The 21,200-nt window shown below is 39.7% G+C and overlaps 1 protein-coding gene across 2 annotated transcripts; it reads right to left on the bottom strand.

Moving 5' to 3' along the window:
- Positions 1–1,501: 1,501 nt before the first annotated feature.
- ANGEL2 (angel homolog 2) lies at positions 1,502–20,681 on the bottom strand (the record flags this gene model as incomplete). Of its 2 annotated transcripts, none has more annotated exons than XM_080698565.1 (9): positions 1,502–1,653; positions 4,553–4,716; positions 7,191–7,248; positions 7,618–7,744; positions 8,862–9,283; positions 10,290–10,359; positions 11,200–11,456; positions 18,455–18,786; positions 20,623–20,681. In XM_080698565.1, 9 exons carry the CDS (start codon positions 20,679–20,681, stop codon positions 1,502–1,504), a joined length of 1,641 nt encoding a protein of 546 aa, XP_080554691.1. The 2 variants fall into 2 exon arrangements, with proteins under 2 accessions (XP_080554691.1, XP_080554692.1); XM_080698566.1 differs by having other exon boundaries at positions 18,461–18,786.
- Between the last annotated feature and the right edge of the window lie 519 nt (positions 20,682–21,200).

Genomic DNA, 21,200 nt, shown 5'->3' with positions numbered 1-21,200 from the left:
GTTCGAAGCCAGCCTCAGCTACTTAGTGAGGCTGTCAGTAACTTAGTGAGACCCTGTTTCCAAATAAAGTATAAAAATAGGTCTGGAAGTATAGCCCAGAGGTAGAAAGCCTCTGAGTTCCACCCCAGTACCACCAAAAAATAAAAATAAAAAATAAAAAATAAAAAAATAAAAGTACTTGCTCATTCTGACTTTTGCAAGACAAATTTTTATAACCTGCATGCCTTCTTTGAGGCTTTTATCTAGTTTATTTTTAAAAAACAATTGTAGTAAATAATTTAGCACAAATATTTTATAGTTCAAGTCTTATTATCCAATGTAAGGTAAAACATTCTTCTGGTAAAGCTCACTACAAAAGGTTTATAGTCCAGTGCAAAATGACCACTTAGTAAAAATGTCTATAATTCTTTGATCCTGTCTAATAAAAAGAAACTTCCGCTCCTTGTGCTTTAATTTTCTTGAGTCAAACACTTATAGAGCATCAACTACAGAATTTATTAGACCTGCTCATAATCAGTTCATTAAAAGTTTAAGCACCCATCTCATGCTGCTGCATCACTGTAAAACAAACATTTGAGAAACAAAACGCACTAAAACCAACAAACAACTCCTTAAAAAGAATTAAGTCTCCAAGCTGCTACCTCCCCGCTAGAGTTTTACAACTTCCTTCCATTTCTGAGGCACAACACTGCAAAACAAAACCTTATAGCTGCAACTTTGTTCTGATGATTTCCTAATAAAGTCAAATGTCTATAGGATTGGTTCGACAAAATAAAATGTCTCCCTAATCTAATCTAGGGATCTTTGCTTGCAACTAAACAGAAAAAAAAAAAAAAAAAAAAAAGCCCTAGGAATATAAATATAAACTGACTCTCTGATTATATAGGCCCAGCTCTTTTGGTTACAGAGTGGAAAAAGTGGGCTTATCCTCTTCACTAGTTAAGGTGATCTACATTTCCTAAACATTTCCCCAACAAAGAGCAGGCATATTACATGTCTCAGGACAATAATAAGAGGGATTAAGCATTCTGTACAATTTGAAGAGCAAGCCCCTTCAAGATATAAAGTGGTAAGATGGACACTTGGGAATGACCTGATGACTTCTGAGATTAACTATGTCTCCCAAAGAAGTCAGGCCTCCTGGAAAGGAAACAACTTGTGGTCTGCAGGAACTCATAGATACTTGAATCCACTTTAAACTTGCCAAAATTACAAAATGAAATTCCTCACTAAGTGGACTAAAGAAGATGTCAATTTTACCAAGATTTAGAATAAAAAATATTTACATTTTTTTACAATATTTACATCTCATCAGGAAAATATTTTTTCATTATTAAAAAACTGTAAACTTGTTTCTTCTGATACCTGTTCAAGCAAATATTTAACATAACCTCTTCAGAAACTCCACAGCACAAAAATAAACATGCAAATGCTTAAGAACATTTTTACATCCTTTGAAAAAGAATATGAAGTGGAAAAAATTATACATAAAATCAAAGAGTCAGAGCTCAAGTCTGAACTTAGCCAATAAAGGCAGATGATCTGAAGAGTTATTTTCATTTGGAAGTCCATTAACAGTCCATAAGTCTTGTTCTGTAAGAAGTGAGAGTCTAGCAAGAAGTTTCAAGCCACCAACCAAAGCAACTTCAGCTCCTACATAAAGAAACACAAGTTTAGTGAGACTGTGTCAACAGGTTATTGTAAATTAATCTTACAAGCCTTTCTTCTAAATGAGATAGAACTTGAGACCCCTCCAGAAAGACTAATATGAAATAATTTGGGGGATATGATTAAATTTTATTGAATTAGAACTTAATTATAGCCAGACATAGTGGCACATGCTTGTAACCTCAGTACTCCAAAGACTGAAGATTGCAGCCTCAACAACTTAGCAAGGCCCTCTACAACTTAGTGAGACCCTGTTTAAAAATAAAAAGTAAAGTAGGGCCAGGGGTATAACTCAGAGGTAGAATGCACCTGGGTTCAATCCCAAGTGCCACAAAAAAAACAAAGCAAAGGAAAACAAACCAAAACACTCTTAATCATAACTCTCAAACTCATAGTACATTTTTTTTTTTTTTGGGTGGTGCTGGGGATGAAATCCAGGGACATTCGACCTCCGGGCTACAATCCCAGACCTATTTTATATTTTATTTGGAAACAGGGTCTCACTAAGTTGCTGAGAGCCTCACTATGTAGCTGAGGCTGGTTTCGAATCTGTGTGATCCTCTTGTCTCAGCCTCCTAAGCACTGGGATTACAAGCGTGCGCCACCATACCCGGCTTCACAGTACTCTTAGATGTATTATTTCTATATCAGTTATTTTTCTATTTCAAGTTCTGCAATAATCTTTTGAAGAAAATGTTAATGTAATGCATAAACACGTTAAGAATACTTTCAGATTAATAATTACTTAAGAAATCCATCTACCAACCACTTTGTAATTGTACAAAATTGAAGATCTAACCATACCCATGTGGGAATATGACTGAATTTAGTCCCAGAGTCAGTCCTCACAGGCTGGAGTAAAGAAAACAGAATGTGTGTGTGTGTGTGGTGGGGGAGGGTACTGGAGAGGGAATCGAGGGACATTCTATCTCCAAGCAATACCCTCAGTCTTTATTTATTTTTTTTAATTTTGAAACAGGGTTTTGCTAAACTGTTGAGAGGCTTGCTAAATTTCTGAGGCTGGCTTCAAATCTATGATCCTCCTGATTCAAGTTCCCAAGTGCTGGATTACAGGAGTGAACAGTCAAGCCTGGTTCATGCTTCTGATATAAAGAAATTTGAGATGCTGATTCATGATACTTTTCCGCCACCTAGTGAACTTTTGTAGTATGACATCTTCCAGAATCTACATTCAAAGCAGCAAGTTTATCTTGTAGTTGAGTTAGCAGGAGGAATAAACTATGTCTTGAGTGTTACTAATAAAAGAATTCCCAAGCCAGGTGTGGTACACATGCCTGTAATTCCAATACCTGAGAGGCTGATACAGGAGGACTGCAGGTTTGAAGTCAGCCTCAGCAACTTAGCGAGACCTTCAGCAACCCAATGAGACCCTGTTTCAAAATAAAACAGACCTGAGGGTGTAACTTGGAGGTGGAATGTCCCTGGGTTCAATACCCAGTACCACAAAAACAATAACAAAAAAAGAAAAAAGATAATCCCCAAAGTGAAGGGGGAAAAACATAAAACAAAACAACAAAAAAAAAAAAAAGAAAAAGAAAAATTAGAAAAGAAAAAAAGACTGCCTACATTTAGGTTTTCCAAAAGTTCTATATAATATAATATTTTTAAATTTCCAGCTATTTTAAATTTTCTTTTCCATATTAGACCTTTGATGAATGTATACAACTTGATTTTCACTGAGTCATATATGGAAAGATGTCATCAACTTCGCTTGTGTGTGTGTGTGTGTGTGTGTGTGTGTGTGTGTGTGTGGGGTACTGGGGTTCCTGGAAGCCCTTCTACCTCCGGGCTACATTCCCAGACCTATTTTATATATTTTTTTAATTTGGAAACAGGGTCTCTTAAACCAGAGAGGCTGGCTCCCAACCAGTGCGATCCTCCTGTCTCTGCCTCCTAAGCGGGGGTGGGGGGTGGGGGGTATGATGGGGATATTATATTACAAGTGTGTGCCACCACGTCCAGCCAACTTTGCTTTTTCCAAGCTACACCCCCGGTCCTATTTTATAGCCTTTATATTTTTTTGAAACAGGGTTTCACTGGGTTGCAAAGAGCCTTGCTAAGTAGCTGAGACTGTCTGCAAACCGCGATCCTCCTGTCTCAGCCTCCCGAATGCTGGGATTACAAGCGTGCGCCACCACTATGACTCACCTTTCCTTTTTGACCACAGTTATATTACAGACATTCTTTCTCAGAAAGATCCAGTATTCAAAGGTCAAGGTCAGCCAGGGTGGCACACACTTGTAATCCCAGCACTTGGGAGGCTGAGGCAGGAGGATCAAGGATCGTACAGATTTGAAGCCAGCCTCAGCTACTTAGTGAGGCTCTAAGCAACTTAGTGAGACCCTGTTTCTAAATAGGTCTGGGAGTATAGCCCGGAGGTAGAAAAACCACTGGGTTCCACCCCCAGTACCATACACACACAAAACACAGTCAAGGTCAACTAACAAAATTGTCCTCTGTTAGCAGCATAAGCCTGGTTGTACAGTGAAGGCAGTATGCACTAGTAAAACTTAACAAAACGTATGAGGATTATTCACAATATTCTCAGCTTCTATCACAGGAAAAACAGTAAATTTATGGCAAGTATAAAGGGCAGTAAAAGAGAAAACTCAGAAGCTAACTGGAACTGAATCTTAGAACTGAGCATGTAATTCTTAGGTGATAATGTGCTTTGTTTTACTGTCTACCCCATCATATGGAGGCAAATAACTGATTTATCCAAATATACTACCAATTTGTCTATTTAAAAATAATTTTACCTTTAAATCTAGAATGTCACCTAGATGTTAGGCTTTCTTAACTTCGGCCTTGGAGTTTGGCTACCGTGCTCTCTGGTAGAACTAATATTACATGCAATCTTTACCTGGGTGCCCAGCAACATCTTCCTTTTCTGCAGAGTAGAAAATATAATCCACAGTTATGGCACTTCTGGAATGACATGTAGTCACCTCTGGAATCCCAGTGTCGGAACAGAAATGTGAATAAACAGATGACAAGCTAAAATGGTGCTGTAAATGTGAAGACAATCTAAAGTGAAAAGAGAAAGTACTTAGCATCTGACAAGTTTTTCATGATGTCTCTAGTTCCTATTTAAAGTGCTTTTTCATTTGAATCTTAGACTAAAACCAGATGTTAGAACAAAGTTTATTTAAATAAATCATATCATAATTAAGCATTTATTCATACAATAATATCCCAAACCCATGAACAAGGCTATATGGGGGGAAGAAAAGCTCAGTAATGAATAAGCCAACAAGCTTTTGTTACTTATAACATGTTTGAGCAGCTCCACGTGATAATGAAAATGTATTCTTAAACAACTTCCAATATTTTGGGTTGTGTTTTTAACAAAGAAAATCAAACCCTTAACACTTCTGATTTCAGAAGGGCCATACTTCTGCTAACTGCTGCTCTGACATATGAGACAGTTCTGTGCTTCATCTTACCCATTTTGTCTCCTTACTTCAGATGTATGCCACCTATACAAACTTAAGTAACAAATATTCCACTTACAGTAACTGTGAAATAACTATGTTGTTAGTATGTTTTCAGAGGTCTAATTAATAGGTAATTGATTATAGCATTTGAAAAAAAATTACTTCTTCCTATAATTGATATATATAAAAGACATATAAACTCTAATTATAATTTCTAACCAATTTTAAGGCACCTGTGTCAATTTCACTTAAATATTCAAAGACTTGAATGCTTGGGACTTAACTGGTTAAGACAGCTTCTATAATGGTAGTGTTATTTCACACTACAAATTCATATATGTTATAGGAAAAGGTTTTAAGATTGTTTCCTAATAGCACACCATGTATTATTATTATTATTATTATTATTATTGTTATGGCACTTTGGGTAGAACTTAGGAGTTCTCTATGATTCAGCTGCACTGTCAGCTCTTTTTATTTTTTATTTTGAAACAGGGTTTTACTAAGTTGCAGAGGCAGGCCTTGAACCTGCAATCCTCCTGTCTCAGCTTCTCAAGTACTGGGATAACAGGAGTGTGCCACCACATCATGCATTTTAAGGATCATTTATGCTACTAAGGAAAATAAAAATTTCAGGGCATAAAAAATCATCCAGTAAACACCAAATATATAGTATTTTAGGCACCATCTAAAGTACTGAGCAGACACAGATAAAGATGTGATTTGCTTTTAATGAGCTCATATATCAATGGATAAAGATACTTCCTTCAAAGTGCTATTAACATCATCCAACTAAACAATTTTTTGTTTAAGGACTATATTTATAGCATTATTAAATATAAACAGATCTGCAAACTAACATCTTACTATTTGTTAGTCAGATTAGAGCTTTCTTTATAGTGTGTGTGTGTGTGTGTGTGTGTGTGTGTGTGTGTGTGTTGTATGTGTGTGTGGTGGCAGCGGCGGCAGCGGCACTGGGAATCAAATCCATGGCCTTGCACATGGTAGGCAAGCATCCTACTACTGAGAACCAAACTACATCCCCAGCCCTCTTTTTGTCTGTCTTTAAATTTTTGAGACACAGTTTCATAAAGTTGCTCAGGCTGTCTTAAAACATACCCCCCCCCCCATACCAGGCTCACTCACTCTTTCTTTTTTTCTCTCATTCATTCATTTACGGTACTGGGAATGGAATCCAGGGGCATTCTACCTCCTAGCATACCTCCAGCCCTATTTTTTTTTATTTTGAAACAGGTCTCACTAAGTTGCAGAGGGCCTCACTAAGCGGCTGAGGCTGTCTGCCAACCGTGATCCTCCTGTCTCGGTCTCCCAAATGCTGGGATTACAAGCATGCACCACCACACCCAGCTCTTCTTTGTTAATATTAAGAAAGTTTTTACTGTATTTGAAAGGTTTGTGAAATATTAAATTTTTTACGTTAACAATCACTTCCTTACTAGGTTCTTATTTATGAGAAAATATTTTCTCTAAACAAGATATATAGCTGCTGTACCTCATACACAGTTCTGTGAGATACCTAGGTTTGGAGGCCAAATTGGAATAGATAAAATTCTTTGTCTCCAATAAGACTGTTCCTGGCCAGATACCTAAACAAAATTTCAACAGGTATTTTAAGATCTAACAAATAAAAGAGGAACCTCTTGAAATCTGAAAGATGATATTCTGCAATCTTGTCCTTTGTGTAAGTATGAAATGACAATAAATTTTAAAGTGTACTTGAACTGGTTCAGGTCCACAAACAAGATATTTCCTTTCACAACACTGCCTAAGCATCAGATATTGTGCTTTATATGCTGTCTCTGTGAATCTTCACAACAATCCAAATTATAGATAAGGAAACCAAACCTCAAAGATGTCAAATTTCTTGCACAAAATTACACCGGGAAAAAAGTATTGGGATTAGAATTCATGTCTACTTGACTTAGGAGCCAGCACTCTTTACCAGTATAGAATATCATCATCTTTATTTTCTATCCAAGTGTTTTTTGGTTATTTTATTCAACTAAAGTCAAGAAGTGTCTACTATTGCTTTTCAGAACTCACTTTTCAGCTGTCACGAGGACCTCTGTTTTCTCGAGCTGAGTCTGTGTCAGATCACTCTCTATAAGAACAGAGAAATGTGTTGATCATATTGGCATACTGTTTTGTGACATGATGTTTAAGACCTATCTAATTTAGATAGATGTACTATAAAATGTTTTATCCTAGAGTCTATGTTTTGATGGTCTCCAGAATTAGAAAAATAAAGTACACACAGCACCAAGGCAACATGCAAGTAATTCATACAGCTATAATTTTGGAAGTTCAACTTTAAAAAAGCAAATGTAGAGCTCTTTAGAAAAAGAATGAGAAATAACTATGTATATTTATATAGATAAAAATCATGCCTAAGATGTTAGCCCTTTAAAAATTTAGTTTTATGTCTTCAAAGGAGTCCAGCAGACTGCCAAAATGTACTGTGAACACTTACCTGTCTTTTCTACTTTTGGTACCTGCTGTACCTCATACACACAGTTCTGTGAGATACCTAGGTTTGGGGGCCAAATTGGAATAGATAAAATTCTTTGTCCCCGTGAAGACTGTTCCTGGCCAGATACCTAAACAAAATTTCAACAGGTATCTTAAGTAAATAGATTATAATTTATGTACTGAAAAATATGTCTTAAATAAAAGGTAACCCAAAATGGTGAATACTATTCTTTATTCTTTATATTGATTATTTGTGCTTATAAAATTCAATGTTTAAATACAGTTCAGAAAACACTTAACTTTATATGAAAATAAGTCTTTTCCTACACATGTTTTTCTCTAATGTGAAAATCCAAAGGATCTACAGCTTTGGACTAATATTGCCTCTCCCTTTTTGTTTTGGTACCTGCAATATAGTTCCTATTATGTCAAATACTAAGAGAAACTAATTTCTTTATTTTTAAATTTTTATTTTATTTTATTTGCAGCACTGAGGATGGAACCTAGGAGCATTCTACCTCTGAGCTACACCCCTAGCCCTATTTTTTTATTCTTTATTTTGAAACAAGTTCTCACTAAGTTGCAGTGGGCCTCACTAAAGTAGCTAAGGCTGGCTGCATACCTGTGATCCTTCTGTCTCAGCCTTCCAAGTACCAGATTACAAGCGTGGGCCACCACACCTGGCTGAAATTAATTCTTTTAAAACTTAAAACTATCACTCAAAAACCTAGTAGTAGAAAGATTATTTTGGCTAAGTTTACTGGAGATCAAATGATCTAGAGTAAACAGAGAAAAGCACAATAAAAACAGTAACATGAGACAAATTTTTCTAAGCTAAAAATTAAAGCATCATTATATAAGGGAAAATTTACATGTGAATATTAAATTACTCTTTTGCTAACTTATTTCCCACACCAGCATTAGCGTCTATCTTGCCTCCTCGTGAACGGTCCCTTATCTGTGAGGTATCTGGTCTGTCAATACATTTTTCTCCACGCTTCCTCACCCCTTTTTGCTGCCTGTTAATTCCCCCAAGCAAAATGTTAACACAGATATAATGGACAAGATGAAATTAAACCAAATAAAGAAAATCACTTAGTAGTTGTTGTGGAAACTCATCACAGATTGGTAAGACCAGGTACTAGGTCACCCAGGGCTTTTTAACAGCCCCGTGGGACTGTCTTCACATTCCGATGAACAGAGTAACTAAGTCCACCTCCTAAAGATGACTATGTGAGCACTCACCTTTCCTATGGCAAGTCCTTCATAATTCAATTTTCCTTCCTTTATGAAGCTATAGAGTGGAGAACCAGGAACAGAATTAAAGTCACCACACATAATGATAGGGCAGACGCTGCCATCTTTCTGATGGGCAACACTAGATATCTCTGCCAGCAGCATTGCCAGTTGTGTCAGCTTGATATCACCTCGCCTTGGGTTATACAACAGATGTGTATTAGCTACACAGATCGAGGGAGAGGTAGCAAATGGAATTTTGGGCTGCAAGAGTAAAACTAATCCAATATTGTCTCTGTCCAACAAAGGAATATCAGGGCGGAAGAATTCTACTGGGTTCACTGATAAGAGTGAAAATTTGGAATGTTTGAAGCAAATGGCACAGCCATCAGGCTTTCTTCCTGTCCGCATTTTATATTCACAGTGATAACCTACAAGAAAAAAGTGAATTTAAAATAAGGGACTGTTTACATACATATATATCAAAACATAGCTTTGCTAATATTTCTGAATGATGTTTACCAAAGGGTAGTCTGTAAAACATTAATAATAGAGGATGCTAGTATGTGTTGGAATCAAGTTTAGCTCTGGGTTTAATAGGTTTCTTCACTGGCAGACTGAAATCCTTAAGATGCTAGTGCACTAATACCGTCAATTCCAACCTGGTAAAACTCAGTGTTGACAATGACAGAAAGGCCTTGTGAGACTCTACCCCCTCTCCCCACCCCATTCCAACCTTTTTACCTGAACTTCTTTCCCCGTCATGCTATTCCAACCACATTAGCTTCCTCCCTTGCCTTAACACATTCCAATATAAGGGCCTTCTTGTTATTTTTGCTGCTTGGAAAGCTCAGGGCATTGTTCCTTTACCTCCTTCAAGTCTTTGGTCAATACTGCTTTGTCTGATTGTTGCGCTTAAAATTTAAATCTCACTCACTCTATTTTCTTGCTTTTCTCCAGAAAACTATCATTACTCCATTGTCTAGAACAATAATATAGTATACAGCAGGCACTCAAAAAATATTTGCTGACTGAATGAATAGCAGACACATTTATCAAACTGATGTGACCTATGTCTAGGTAAGTTTCTCTATCAAATAGGTGTTTAACCATTAGGCACTGGCAGACCCTGCTATTGTAATGAGGAACGAGGTAGAATGGCCCCTGATCTTGTAGAGCTCAGACTCTCAGCAGTAGGCAGAGCAACTCGCATAAAAAGGAGCTATTATGAGGTTCCAATGTACCTCTGAATTAGAGTTACATATTAATATGTTTCCCACTGAAATACCTCAATCCTTTTCTTCTTGAAATAAACAATACATTTTTAAAAGTAAGATTTTTAGTCCACATATGTCATGCATCTGTTTAACAAATTATGCTCTAATAACATCCAAATCTTCAAAAGTAAATTTGGCTAAAATAAAAGTTACATTGTACCCAATGATTCCAAACTTGGCCTGATTTCTGTTCCATAATGATCTTCTTGAACTTCTTGCAAACAGAGTACCTTGGAAGAAAAATGGCTTGAATTAAAACACAGAAATGCAAACATGAATTTTGTAATGCTTTGTTTATTTATTTTGGTGGTACTGGGGTTCCTTCTACCTCTGGGCTACACTCCCAGCTCTATTTTTATACATTTTTTAAATTTGGAAGCAGGGTCTCTTAAGCCAGCGAGGCTGGCTTCGAACCTGCGCAATCCTCCTGTCTCCGCCTCCCAAGCGCAGGGATTACAAGCGTACGCCACCATGCCCAGCTCTGGTGCTTTTATCTTTAAAAACAGGCTTCTAAAATTCTAAACCTGATTAGAGTTGAAATAAAAGACATACAGTCCTTTTTTCTTATTATTTATAGATCTAGCAAATTAATGTTTTAAAACTTGATTAATTCAAAATCCTAGTATTTGATGATAAGGAGCTCTCATACTATCCAAAACTGATATACTGCCCAAATGTTTTTAATTTACAAGTCAGGCTATCTTTCCTGAATGTACATGTTCTTTAGTACTAATCTTTTAGATTTTTTAAATAGAGGTTGATTTCTTTGAATGCTACCATTTAGATGAGATTTTTGTATGAATTAATGAAATCCCAAATCAAAGAAAATATTTACTTAATGTTGCCAGTCCTTGTCTCAAAACTGGCGTTTGGCTCCTTTTTAAAAAAAAAAATAAAAAGTTAGATCAGATGATTATTTGTCCCAAGTCATTAGCAAACATTTATTCCATCTCTATTCTTTAACATCTTCCATTTTTACCCCACAAACCAAATGGATAAAACTACTTTATTCACAAATACACAAATGACACATTTAACCTAACTTTTCCTTGATCATATTTTGCACTTACATCTGCATCAAAGTGTTTAATTTCTTTCAGAATATTGGGAAACCTAAAACTCCAGTGTAACAATGGCCGTCGACAGTGTCTATAAAGATGTGAATTATCTTCCAATAAATCTTGTGAAAGTATGTTATAGGACATCACTGAAAAGTCAAACTTGTTCTCACTGTCTTCACATTTGGGGTCAACATTTTTGTCTTCTAGGATCTTCGTTTTTTCTTTATTATGGTTAAATATGTATTCCCAATTCCTTTTTATCACACCTGTTAAAAATATATTGCACAAAATGTAATTAATAAGGAGACCACTTGGTTTCCTGTATATGTGTATCATCTTGCTTTTTAAAAATTCTCATAGTCAATGAGCAGAATGTTTTCCCCTAAGAAATGGCAATATAATCATTAAATTGATTATAAAGGTAGCAAGATGCTATATTGCCAAGGGGTATACAACAGTTTATTGTAATAGTTTTAAAAGATCTAGCAACTGGGGCCTCCGAGGCCAGGATAAGAGCCTGCCAAGGGGCTAGGCCGGTGCTGGGGCCAGCGAGGCCGGCATCGGAGCCTGCCTTGAGGCATGACCAGTGCGAGGCCGGGATCGGAGCCTGCCGAGGGGTTAGGCCGCTGCTGGGGCCAGCGAAGCCGGCATCGGAGCCTGCCGTGAGGCAGGGCCGGTACTGGGGCCTCCGAGGCCAGGACAAGAGCCTGCCGAGGGGTTAGGCCGGTGCTGGGGCCAGCGAGGCCGGCATCGGAGCCTGCCTTGAGGCAAGGCCGGTACTGGGGCCTCTGAGGCCGGGATCGGAGCCTGCCGAGGGGTTAGGCCGCTGCTGGGGCCAGTGAGGCCGGCATCGGAGCCTGCCGTGAGGCAAGGCCGGTACTGGGGCCTCCGAGGCCAGGATAAGAGCCTGCTGAGGGGTTAGGCCGGTGCTGGGGCCAGCGAGGCCGGCATCGGAGCCTGCCGTGAGGCAAGGCCGGTACTGGGGCCTCCGAGGCCAGGATAAGAGCTTGCCGAGAGGTTAGGCCGGTGCTGGGGCCAACGAGGCCGGCAGCGGAGCCTGCCGTGAGGCATGACCAGTCCTGGGGTCTCCGAGGCCGGGATCGGAGCATGCCGAGGGGTTAGGCCGGTGCTGGGGCCAGCGAGGCCGGCATCGGAGCCTGCCGTTTGGCAAGGCCGGTACTGGGGCCTCCGAGGCCAGGATAAGAGCCTGCCAAGGGGCTAGGCCGGTGCTGGGGCCAGCGAGGCCGGCATCGGAGCCTGCCTTGAGGCATGACCAGTGCTGGGGCCTCCGAGGCCGGGATCGGAGCCTGCCGAGGGGTTAGGCCGCTGCTGGGGCCAGCGAGGCCGGCATCGGAGCCTGCCGTGAGGCAAGGCCGGTACTGGGGCCTCCGAGGCCAGGTTGAGAGCCTGCCGAGGGGTTAGGCCGGTGCTGGGGCCAGCGAGGCCGGCATCGGAGCCTGCCGTGAGGCAAGGCCGGTACTGGGGCCTCTGAGGCCAGGATAAGAGCCTGTCAAGGGGTTAGGCCGGTGCTGGGGCCAGTGAGGCCGGCATCGGAGCCTGCCGTGAGGCATTACCAGTGTTGGGGCCTCCGAGGCTGGGATTGGAATCCTGCCAAGGGGTTAGACCGGTGCAGGGGCCAATGGCCAGCATCGGAGCCTGGTGTGAGGCAAGTTCACTCCTGCGGCCTCCAAGGTTGGGACCAAAGCCAGCTTAGGGGTTTGACCGGTTCAGGGGCCAGTGAGACCAGAACTGGGTCCTCCCATGAGGCAAGGCCGCTGCGTGAGCCAGCGAGGTCTGGATCAGTCCACTGAGTAGCCAGGCCACTACTGGGACCATCAAGAGTGGGATTGGTACTTGCAACGCAGCATGCACAGAGAAATATCGCAGAAAATATAAATCAGACGCTTCTCTTAATCAGCAATAACTAGGAGGAAAAGGGCAACAGGAAGAGGTTGAGCTATAGAAAGGGCCCTATAGTGAAGCAACTAATGTGATCAATCAGAGGGTATGTAATACTGGAGGACGGAGCCTCTTTAAAATGCAGGAGGTACATAAACAAATGTATCAAAGTAAATCACCAAAGAAGTGTGGGATGGAGGGAGGGGGAGGGAATGGGACGGGGGCTGGAGGAGGGCTAATTGGATGATGTGTGCTTGTATATCCTCTCAAGTCTTGTACTCCAATGTGATTGATATATGACTACAATGCACCAATTTAAAAAATAAATTAATTAAAAAAAATAAAAAATAAAAAAAAAAAAAAAAAAAAAAAATAAAAGATCTAGCAAATCATTCTGAAGTTGAGAGTATGTACTAATAAAGCTGAAACTACACAGGGTTGTAGTTTTTCACTTCCCTATGGTTAGGAAATGGTTTAGTAACTTTATAACCATAATAATCATATTATATGTCACATGTGTATATCACAAAGGGTTTTACAATGAGATAATTTCACATCATATTTTATTTTCATTAGTAAGATAATCAAATGATTAAGCTCCCAGATACAACTCTAAGTTCAGAATTCCGGTATACACGTGAAAGAAGGCTATATAACGGCAATATATGGAAACAGCATTTATTGTCTAAAATGTCAAAGGGGAACAGTGCAAACCAAATGAACAAAAGAAATCTTTTTAGTGTACACCAAAGCAAAAGTTAAAAGTGACAGTTACAGGACGCTAGTAAATGATAATGGCTGGCTGACAAACCTAAAATGCAACAACCAGGAATGTGTCTTAGTTTATACTCCGCAAAAACATCACATATTCTGAAAAAGTGATAAAAGAAAACAGAAAAGCATGAGATTCTGCAATTAGAGGTAGTCCTTAAGATAGAAAATGATCATTCAAATGATCTTGTGTCCCTCACCCCACCATTAAAAAGGATACTCCTTACTGTCCTGGATGCCATGAAGGAAAATGTGAAACTTTTAGCGAATCTATGAGCTCAAAAGAAGGGGAAACAAATAACAGGGAAAGAACAGATTTGGAAATGGACTTCCAAGCTAGATTACATGAAAAAATCTCAGCTCTAGAATACCTCCTATCCTGCATGAAGGTTTTCAATTCACTCAGTTAAAATGCTTAAAACTCTACCAAGTAAAAATTGAATTGAGGTTAAAATATTCTTTATATGAAGAGTGAAAAAACTAAAAGAATACACTAGTATTTTTTTAAATTGTTATTTCTTAGTAGTAGGACTATAGTAGACTTATCCAAATATTCTACAATAATTACATATTGGCAATGAAAATATCAATACACTAAACTGCCAGGGAAGTAATTAGCTTTAAAATACCTTCTGGTAAATTAGCTTAATCAGTCTGCTCTCCTCAATATCTAAGAATCAGATATCTGCTGAACTGAGGGAATAGAAATTTTGATGAGCAGATACAAGAGAAAGATAATTTGTATGGCTACTGAGGTCTCAATAGAATAAAGAAGTTGGAGACTTATGATATCATAAAGGTACTAAAAGGGTAAATTAAAAAAAGGAAACAAAACCAAGTTAAGCTTTAACCATTACACAATTTTGCCTTGAGCTTGTCCTATGCCCAAAGTAGCTCTCAAAGAGCTACTTTTAGATTTATAGAACACCATTCATAAACTAGGGATTATCTATGATGATTTTTAGCTACGAATCAGTCTTCATACGTATATGAGATAGAAAAGGCTCTAGTCATGCAAACAAAATGTAAGCTCTCATAAGCCTAACACTTATGACTACTAACACTACTGCCACATTAAATATGAAAGATGGGTTTCTAAAAGACTTGTTCATAGTTCCTAACACATAAAGTACATGTAAGAACATATGAATGCATTAAGGTTTTTATGGTCTCGGGAATGAATTTGTAAACCAAACCTTTGAAATTCTACTTTTAAATCATCAGGACCACTGGATTATGTGATTAATACAGTGGCTTTCAAACATCTATAACTGGAAGAACCCTTCCTCGTTGGCTTTTTATGTCATGAAACACCAATCTCTGGCATGTCTGGGATGATGGGGCAAGTCCACATTTTATCCTGACCACACCTGCTTTTGATAAATGTACATATATATGTTCCAATGTTTGGGTTCCATAAAAGACAATGTGAAAACCACTGACAGTGGATAGCCTTTGGCTTTCATATATTTTACAACACAAATTCACACTGCAAAAGCATATATACCTTCCATGTCAGGAGGAACAAGGTGATCACAGCAGAGAAGATAGATGAATCAAAGAAAGTAAGCAATAGGCCTTATCAGGTTTTTGGGGTGCCTAATTAAAAAGTCATAATTGTGTCACATAAGTCCTTCAAATACCACTTTAAAGTGATAGGCAAGTTAGCAATGCTGTTCTCTTGATTGAAAAGTATTAGTCACAAATATGGCTTAACGAAGAGCCTTTTCCTTATTCACAATACCTAGGAAGAATGGACATATAAAGAGTCAGGTTGCAATAAAAGATTATCAGTTTGTAAATGTAATTCCCCATTCATTAAAGGGAAAACACCACCACCACAATTTTCTGAGTACCTACTATGAAGCCAACAGTGTGTTAGGCACTTTGACATACCTCACTTCATCCTAAATGGACTTTCAAAGTAGGCACTATTCTATATTAGGAATCCAAGGACCAACGAGGTCAAGTCACCTCTCCAAGTTCACACAACTACTGGTGGAGCAGAAATTAGGGTAGGAATAGGTTTCTAGGCCCATACTTATGTCACCAGGCCTTATCTCCATCTGAGAGCAAACCATATTTATAAGAGTATAAAAAGGTGTGTGCTTGCCGGGCGTGGTGGTGCACGCTTGTAATCCCCGCACTTGGGAGGCTGAGACAGGAGGATCACGCAGGTTCGAAGCCAGCCTCAGCTACTTAGTGAGGCTCTCAGCAACTTAGTGAGACCCTGTTTCCAAATAAAATATAAAATGGGTCTGGGAGTATAGCCCAGAAGTAGAAAGTCTCTGGGTTCTACCCCCAGTACCACCAAAAAAAAAAAAAAAAAAAAGGGTGTGCTAACCTGATGGGTAACAAATATATAAATGAAAAGCAATCTGAGGTCATCATACAGATGTGGATTTAAAAATCATGAATTGTGCTTAGGAACCTAATTTTAAAGCCTCTAAATATCTTAAGTTCATTCAAATAAATGTTTATCTCCATATACTATGGTTAAGTATCATACAAATAGATTTTCACTTTTGAATGCTTAAAATTTCTACTTATGTGTTTGGTTTTTCTAAGTACATTCTTTCTTGTTATGTTGCAATAATTATATACTTAATTGAACATGTGTTAAAAAACTCCGCCTAGAACCCAGCTGAAGCCTGGACACTGCACTCTAGTAACAAAGGCAGAAGAATCTGAATAGCACTAATTCTAGCTCTGACTTCTGGCTGAGACACACTCTTAACATCTTCCTTTGACAGACTTCTATGTCAGCTCCCTGCACACCTACACAGAGAACTTATTTACACTGAAAACTACAACTGAGTAAGAAAGACAATTCCAAATTCTACTTAGACACCTCACTTAAAACTTATAGGAGGTTGGAGTGGGAGGGGATACTGGCAGGGCTGGTGGCAGAAGGAATCTAGTTAATTGTGTAGAGTAAAAAGAACATGAGAAATACAGACGTAGTCAACATATTTCAAAAGACTTTCTCAGAGTTGAATAAGATGTGGTTCCATTTCTAAAAGATAATTCTGACAGACTCTCAAGATCCTATCTATAGACCCCAATTTGAGAAATACAAACATAATAAAAATCTCATTCTGTAAGAAAATGTCTTTCATAATTTTCTTTCTTTTTGTTGGGGTGTGTATGTGTGTGTTACTGGGAACTGAACCCACAAGTACTTTACCACTGAGCTACACCCTTAGTTTAGTCCTTTTTATTTTGACAACAGGGTCTCACTAACCTGCCCAAGCTGGCCTCAGACTTGTGCTCCTCCTACCGTAGGTGAGAGCCACCATGTATGCTTCATTTTCTATTGTTTCTACTTAAAGGAATCTTAAGTCTTTTTTCTCTGCGTGTGTGGTACTGAGGATTGAACCCAGGGAGGGGGGACGGAGAGGAGTTGTACCTCTGAGCTATACCCTCAGCCCTACTTTATTCTTTATTTAGAAACAAGGTCTAAGTTGCAGAAGGCCTCACAAGTTATTGAGCCTGGCCGAGAACCTGCGATCCTCCTGTCTCAGCTTCCCAAGCACTGGGATTACAAGCATACACCACCATGCCTGGCTAATCTTTGTCTTATATATAAAAAATTTAGCATTAAGCCAGGGGTGGTGGCCCACACTTGTAATCCCAGAACTTGGGAGGCTGAGACAGAAAGATCACACAGGTTTGAAGCCAGCCTCAGCTCTTTAAGTGAGGCTCTCAACAACTTAGTGAAACCTTGTTTCCAAATAAATTATAAAAAATAAGTCTGGAAGTGCAGCTTGGGGGTAGAAAGCCCCTGGGTTCCATCTCTAATACCACACACACACACACACAAAAAGCATTGGCCAGGTGTGGTGGTGCATGCTTGTAATCCCCACGCTTGGGAGGTGGAAACAGGAAGATCGCGGCTTAAGAGACCTTGTTTCCAAATAAAAGTATAGAATAGGTCTGGAGTGTAGCCCGGAGGTAGAAGGGTTTCCAGGAACCCCAGTACCACCACCACCAAAAAAAAAATAGCATTAAAATAAATTTTTCTGAGCTGGGCGTGGTGGCGCACACTTGTGATCCCCGTGCTTGGGAGGCAGAGACAGGAGCTGCGCTGGATTAAGAGACCCTATTTCAAAAATATAAAATAGGTCTGGGAGTGTAGCCCGGACGTAGGACTTCCAGGAACCCCAGTACCACCAAATAAATAAATAAATAAATAAATAAATAAATAAATAAATAAATAAATAAACTTTTCTTTTTTTACATCTGTGACTTCCAAGAAAATATACAATTTCTAACTCCTGAAGGGACTTGTTTCAAAAAACACAGGATGGAAAAATTATTCTCAAATTAAATTTAGTGTTTTAATCTATTTCTCTATTTCTTTCCAACTTTATTCTATTTATAAGGTCACTTTTATTTTTGTAGCCAGAAACACAGTTAACTGAAAAATAAAGACTTCAGTTTTAAAAGAATTTATTCTTTGCTAATAGAAAATTACTAGCTAAAAATAAACACTGAACATCTCTAAAACCTGCATGAGGTTTTAAGAATTAGATATAAAAGCTTCAACGTAGTCTATTATACATGTCTATTCCTTCAACAAGATAAATGTCACCTTTACCTTGGTGTTTTCTTCGTTTTGATGAAGGCTCATCTCCCTCAGAGTTCATGACGTAACTAGAAAGATGAAGCAAGGATGTCTGGCTCAGGTTGTCAGGTCTCCAGTGACTGTATTGAAATTGAGTTCTAGACTCAAACAAATAAGGTGGTCTCCAATTTAGTGAGAAATGCCTACTACTGAAGTATGGGTACGGAGCACGAGAATAATGTCCAGGCCACCTCATACAGCTAGAAATATGTCTGTTCCAGCAACACCTTTGCAGATTCTCCCACGGTGTGGTCCAGTCTCTGCCCAGACTCTTCGGGTGATGGGAAAACATGGAGTATCTAAAAGAAATAAATACACTCCTTGAGGCACCACTTTTTCTTCATCTATAGTAGACAAATCTATTTCCTCAAAAGAAAGTAAAAAATAGTATTTAAAATCTGTGAAGGGGAAAGCATGGATGGTATAACTATTAGCATCAATACCCAACACTCTCACCCTAAATGACCACAAATGGCATGCTAAATACTTAACAAGAAAATGCCCCTCAAAATGCCAGATTAAGCATCAAACTAGTACCAGAGGAGCTTTCTAGCACCAAAAACTCAACAGGAAAATAACACCCATAATATGTTCAATATTTAAATAGAATATGAAACACATATCAGCCTACAATTAATCTCTCCTCCAACTTGAATTTAGAGCAAAAACATGTTTCTCGAGTTTTTATGCTAAAGTTAGACTTTCCACAAACATGTATAAAGCTAAGAAAACAAAAGCCTATCACACTTCACAAAACTATCTATCTTGCCCATCAGTGGGTGGACAACTTGTTTTTACATTTTCTTTTTTCTTTCTTATTCTTTTGCTTGGGGGAAACTACAGAGGGTAAAGGTTACTAAGAATTTACCAATACTCCAAAGCCAAAAGCATTACTTTAACCTATCACCCCAAATATCTAAGTAGTGCTAAGATTATTTTTGAAATGTTGCTCTCTCTCAGGTTCCCAAACATTACGGAGCTTAAGTGGTGTTCTTACTCTACCATGTGCAGGTCCACAAAGTGTTATGATTCAGAGGAGTTTATCCTTTCCTCTATGTTTCATTATAAGTAAATTTCTAAGATAGTGTCAATAATGAACACTTCTATCACTAATGGAATTTTGCTTAAATTGCATTCACTGTGATTTGACTTTTATGTTACTTTCCATCTTAACGTTTAATTTTTCATCATATATACTTGTAGTTTATGTGGTCTCAAACTTCTCTAAAATCAACTCAACTATCATGTCAATCTTTAAAGGCATGGCACGGGCACAGCATCTTGCTTTGCGACAACTACAAAAACCATAGATATTTGGGCACTTGGTCCATGCAGTTCTTATCCTAAAAGGCTACCGTATTTAAATATAAAACTCGAACTATAATACTCATTCTCTCATTTGTAGCGATTTAGGCAGATGTCTTATTTTTCTCGTGAGACCTTGCGCTCCTTCAGGGTCAGAACCTTCTTACTAGGTTTAACTTCAGACTTCACATGCGCCTAGCACAGTGCCTGGAACACAGCTGATACTCAGGAAACATCCTTCAACTGAATTGCCATCAAGCCTAGGCCTACAGGAGTTAAAACCAGATCCCTAAGACATCTGTGATAATACAGTGCCGTGCTTCTCACACGTGGCACACGAGCCCGTGTCACAGGTTACACAACTGAACTTTTAGACGTGCAGGATCTAAGTGCTTGCTTTTAAAGTTTATTGGGCAAGCAAACCCCATCATCAGTACATCAAACCCAAGGTTTGGCGGGCGCCACTTAGGGCAACGCCTGTTGGGGTGCACCCCCCTTCTTTTTTTAGGGAGTCGATTTAAAGACAAATATCCAGTAAGTAAAACAGATGGAACGCGAACGTGGCAACTATCGTAAAGGTTGGTATAGAGGCGGCCAAAGCTGGAGAGACACCAATGCACCAACAAAAAACAAACCCAGGGCGCGTGTGCGCCGCGCGCCGCCTCCAGGTCCCGCGCGCAGAGCCGGGGCCGCCGCTCCGCACCCGCGGCGCCCCGAGGCCCAGGCGGCGGACTCCGGCCGCCCCGGACCCTCTTCCTCCTTCCTCCCCCGGCCCGCCCCGCCCCGCCGCCGCCCGCCCCTTCCTCCTCCCCCGGCACCGCCGCACTGACCGGCCTCTGCCCACCACACAGCGGCCGTAGCCCCTCCTCACACAGCGCCACGCTTCCATCTTCTCCCTCGCGGCCCGCGATCCCCAGGCCCCGGGCTCCACCTGCACCTCTACGAGCCACGCCGCGGCCTAAAGCGCCGCGCGCTCCCCATCACTCTAAGTCCCGGCTCCCGGCCCGGCTGCAAGGCATGCTGGGAAGCGCAGTCTAGCCGCGGGCCAGATCTCCATTTTACCCAGTGAGAGTTCTTAACCCAAAAGGGCGCGCAAAGAGCATGCGCAGAAGGTGTGACGCGTGCTCAGCCATTTTTAGGTAGGGCAAAATTTCCGACCTCCGTCTTAAAGAAACAGGAAGAAATAAAAGCTGGACAGCTTAAGACTCTTGGTCAGGCGCACTGTGGTTAGTTACTGTTTGGGAGCTAAGAACTGTCCGGTTATCGTATTTTATAATGTAGTGGGACAATCAAAAGGCGACTTCCCAAGCTGAATACCCTTCTGTGAGTTCTCATGGAACTGCGGTACCACAGATTTTTGCCATTAATTCTGTGGAAACACACCCGCAGAACTCACTTTTAAATGTTC

The sequence above is a fragment of the Muscardinus avellanarius genome (genome assembly GCF_963383645.1).
Source record: "Muscardinus avellanarius genome assembly, chromosome: 7".
NCBI lineage: Eukaryota > Metazoa > Chordata > Mammalia > Rodentia > Gliridae > Muscardinus > Muscardinus avellanarius.
This window is presented reverse-complemented; position numbering and strand designations above follow the sequence as displayed.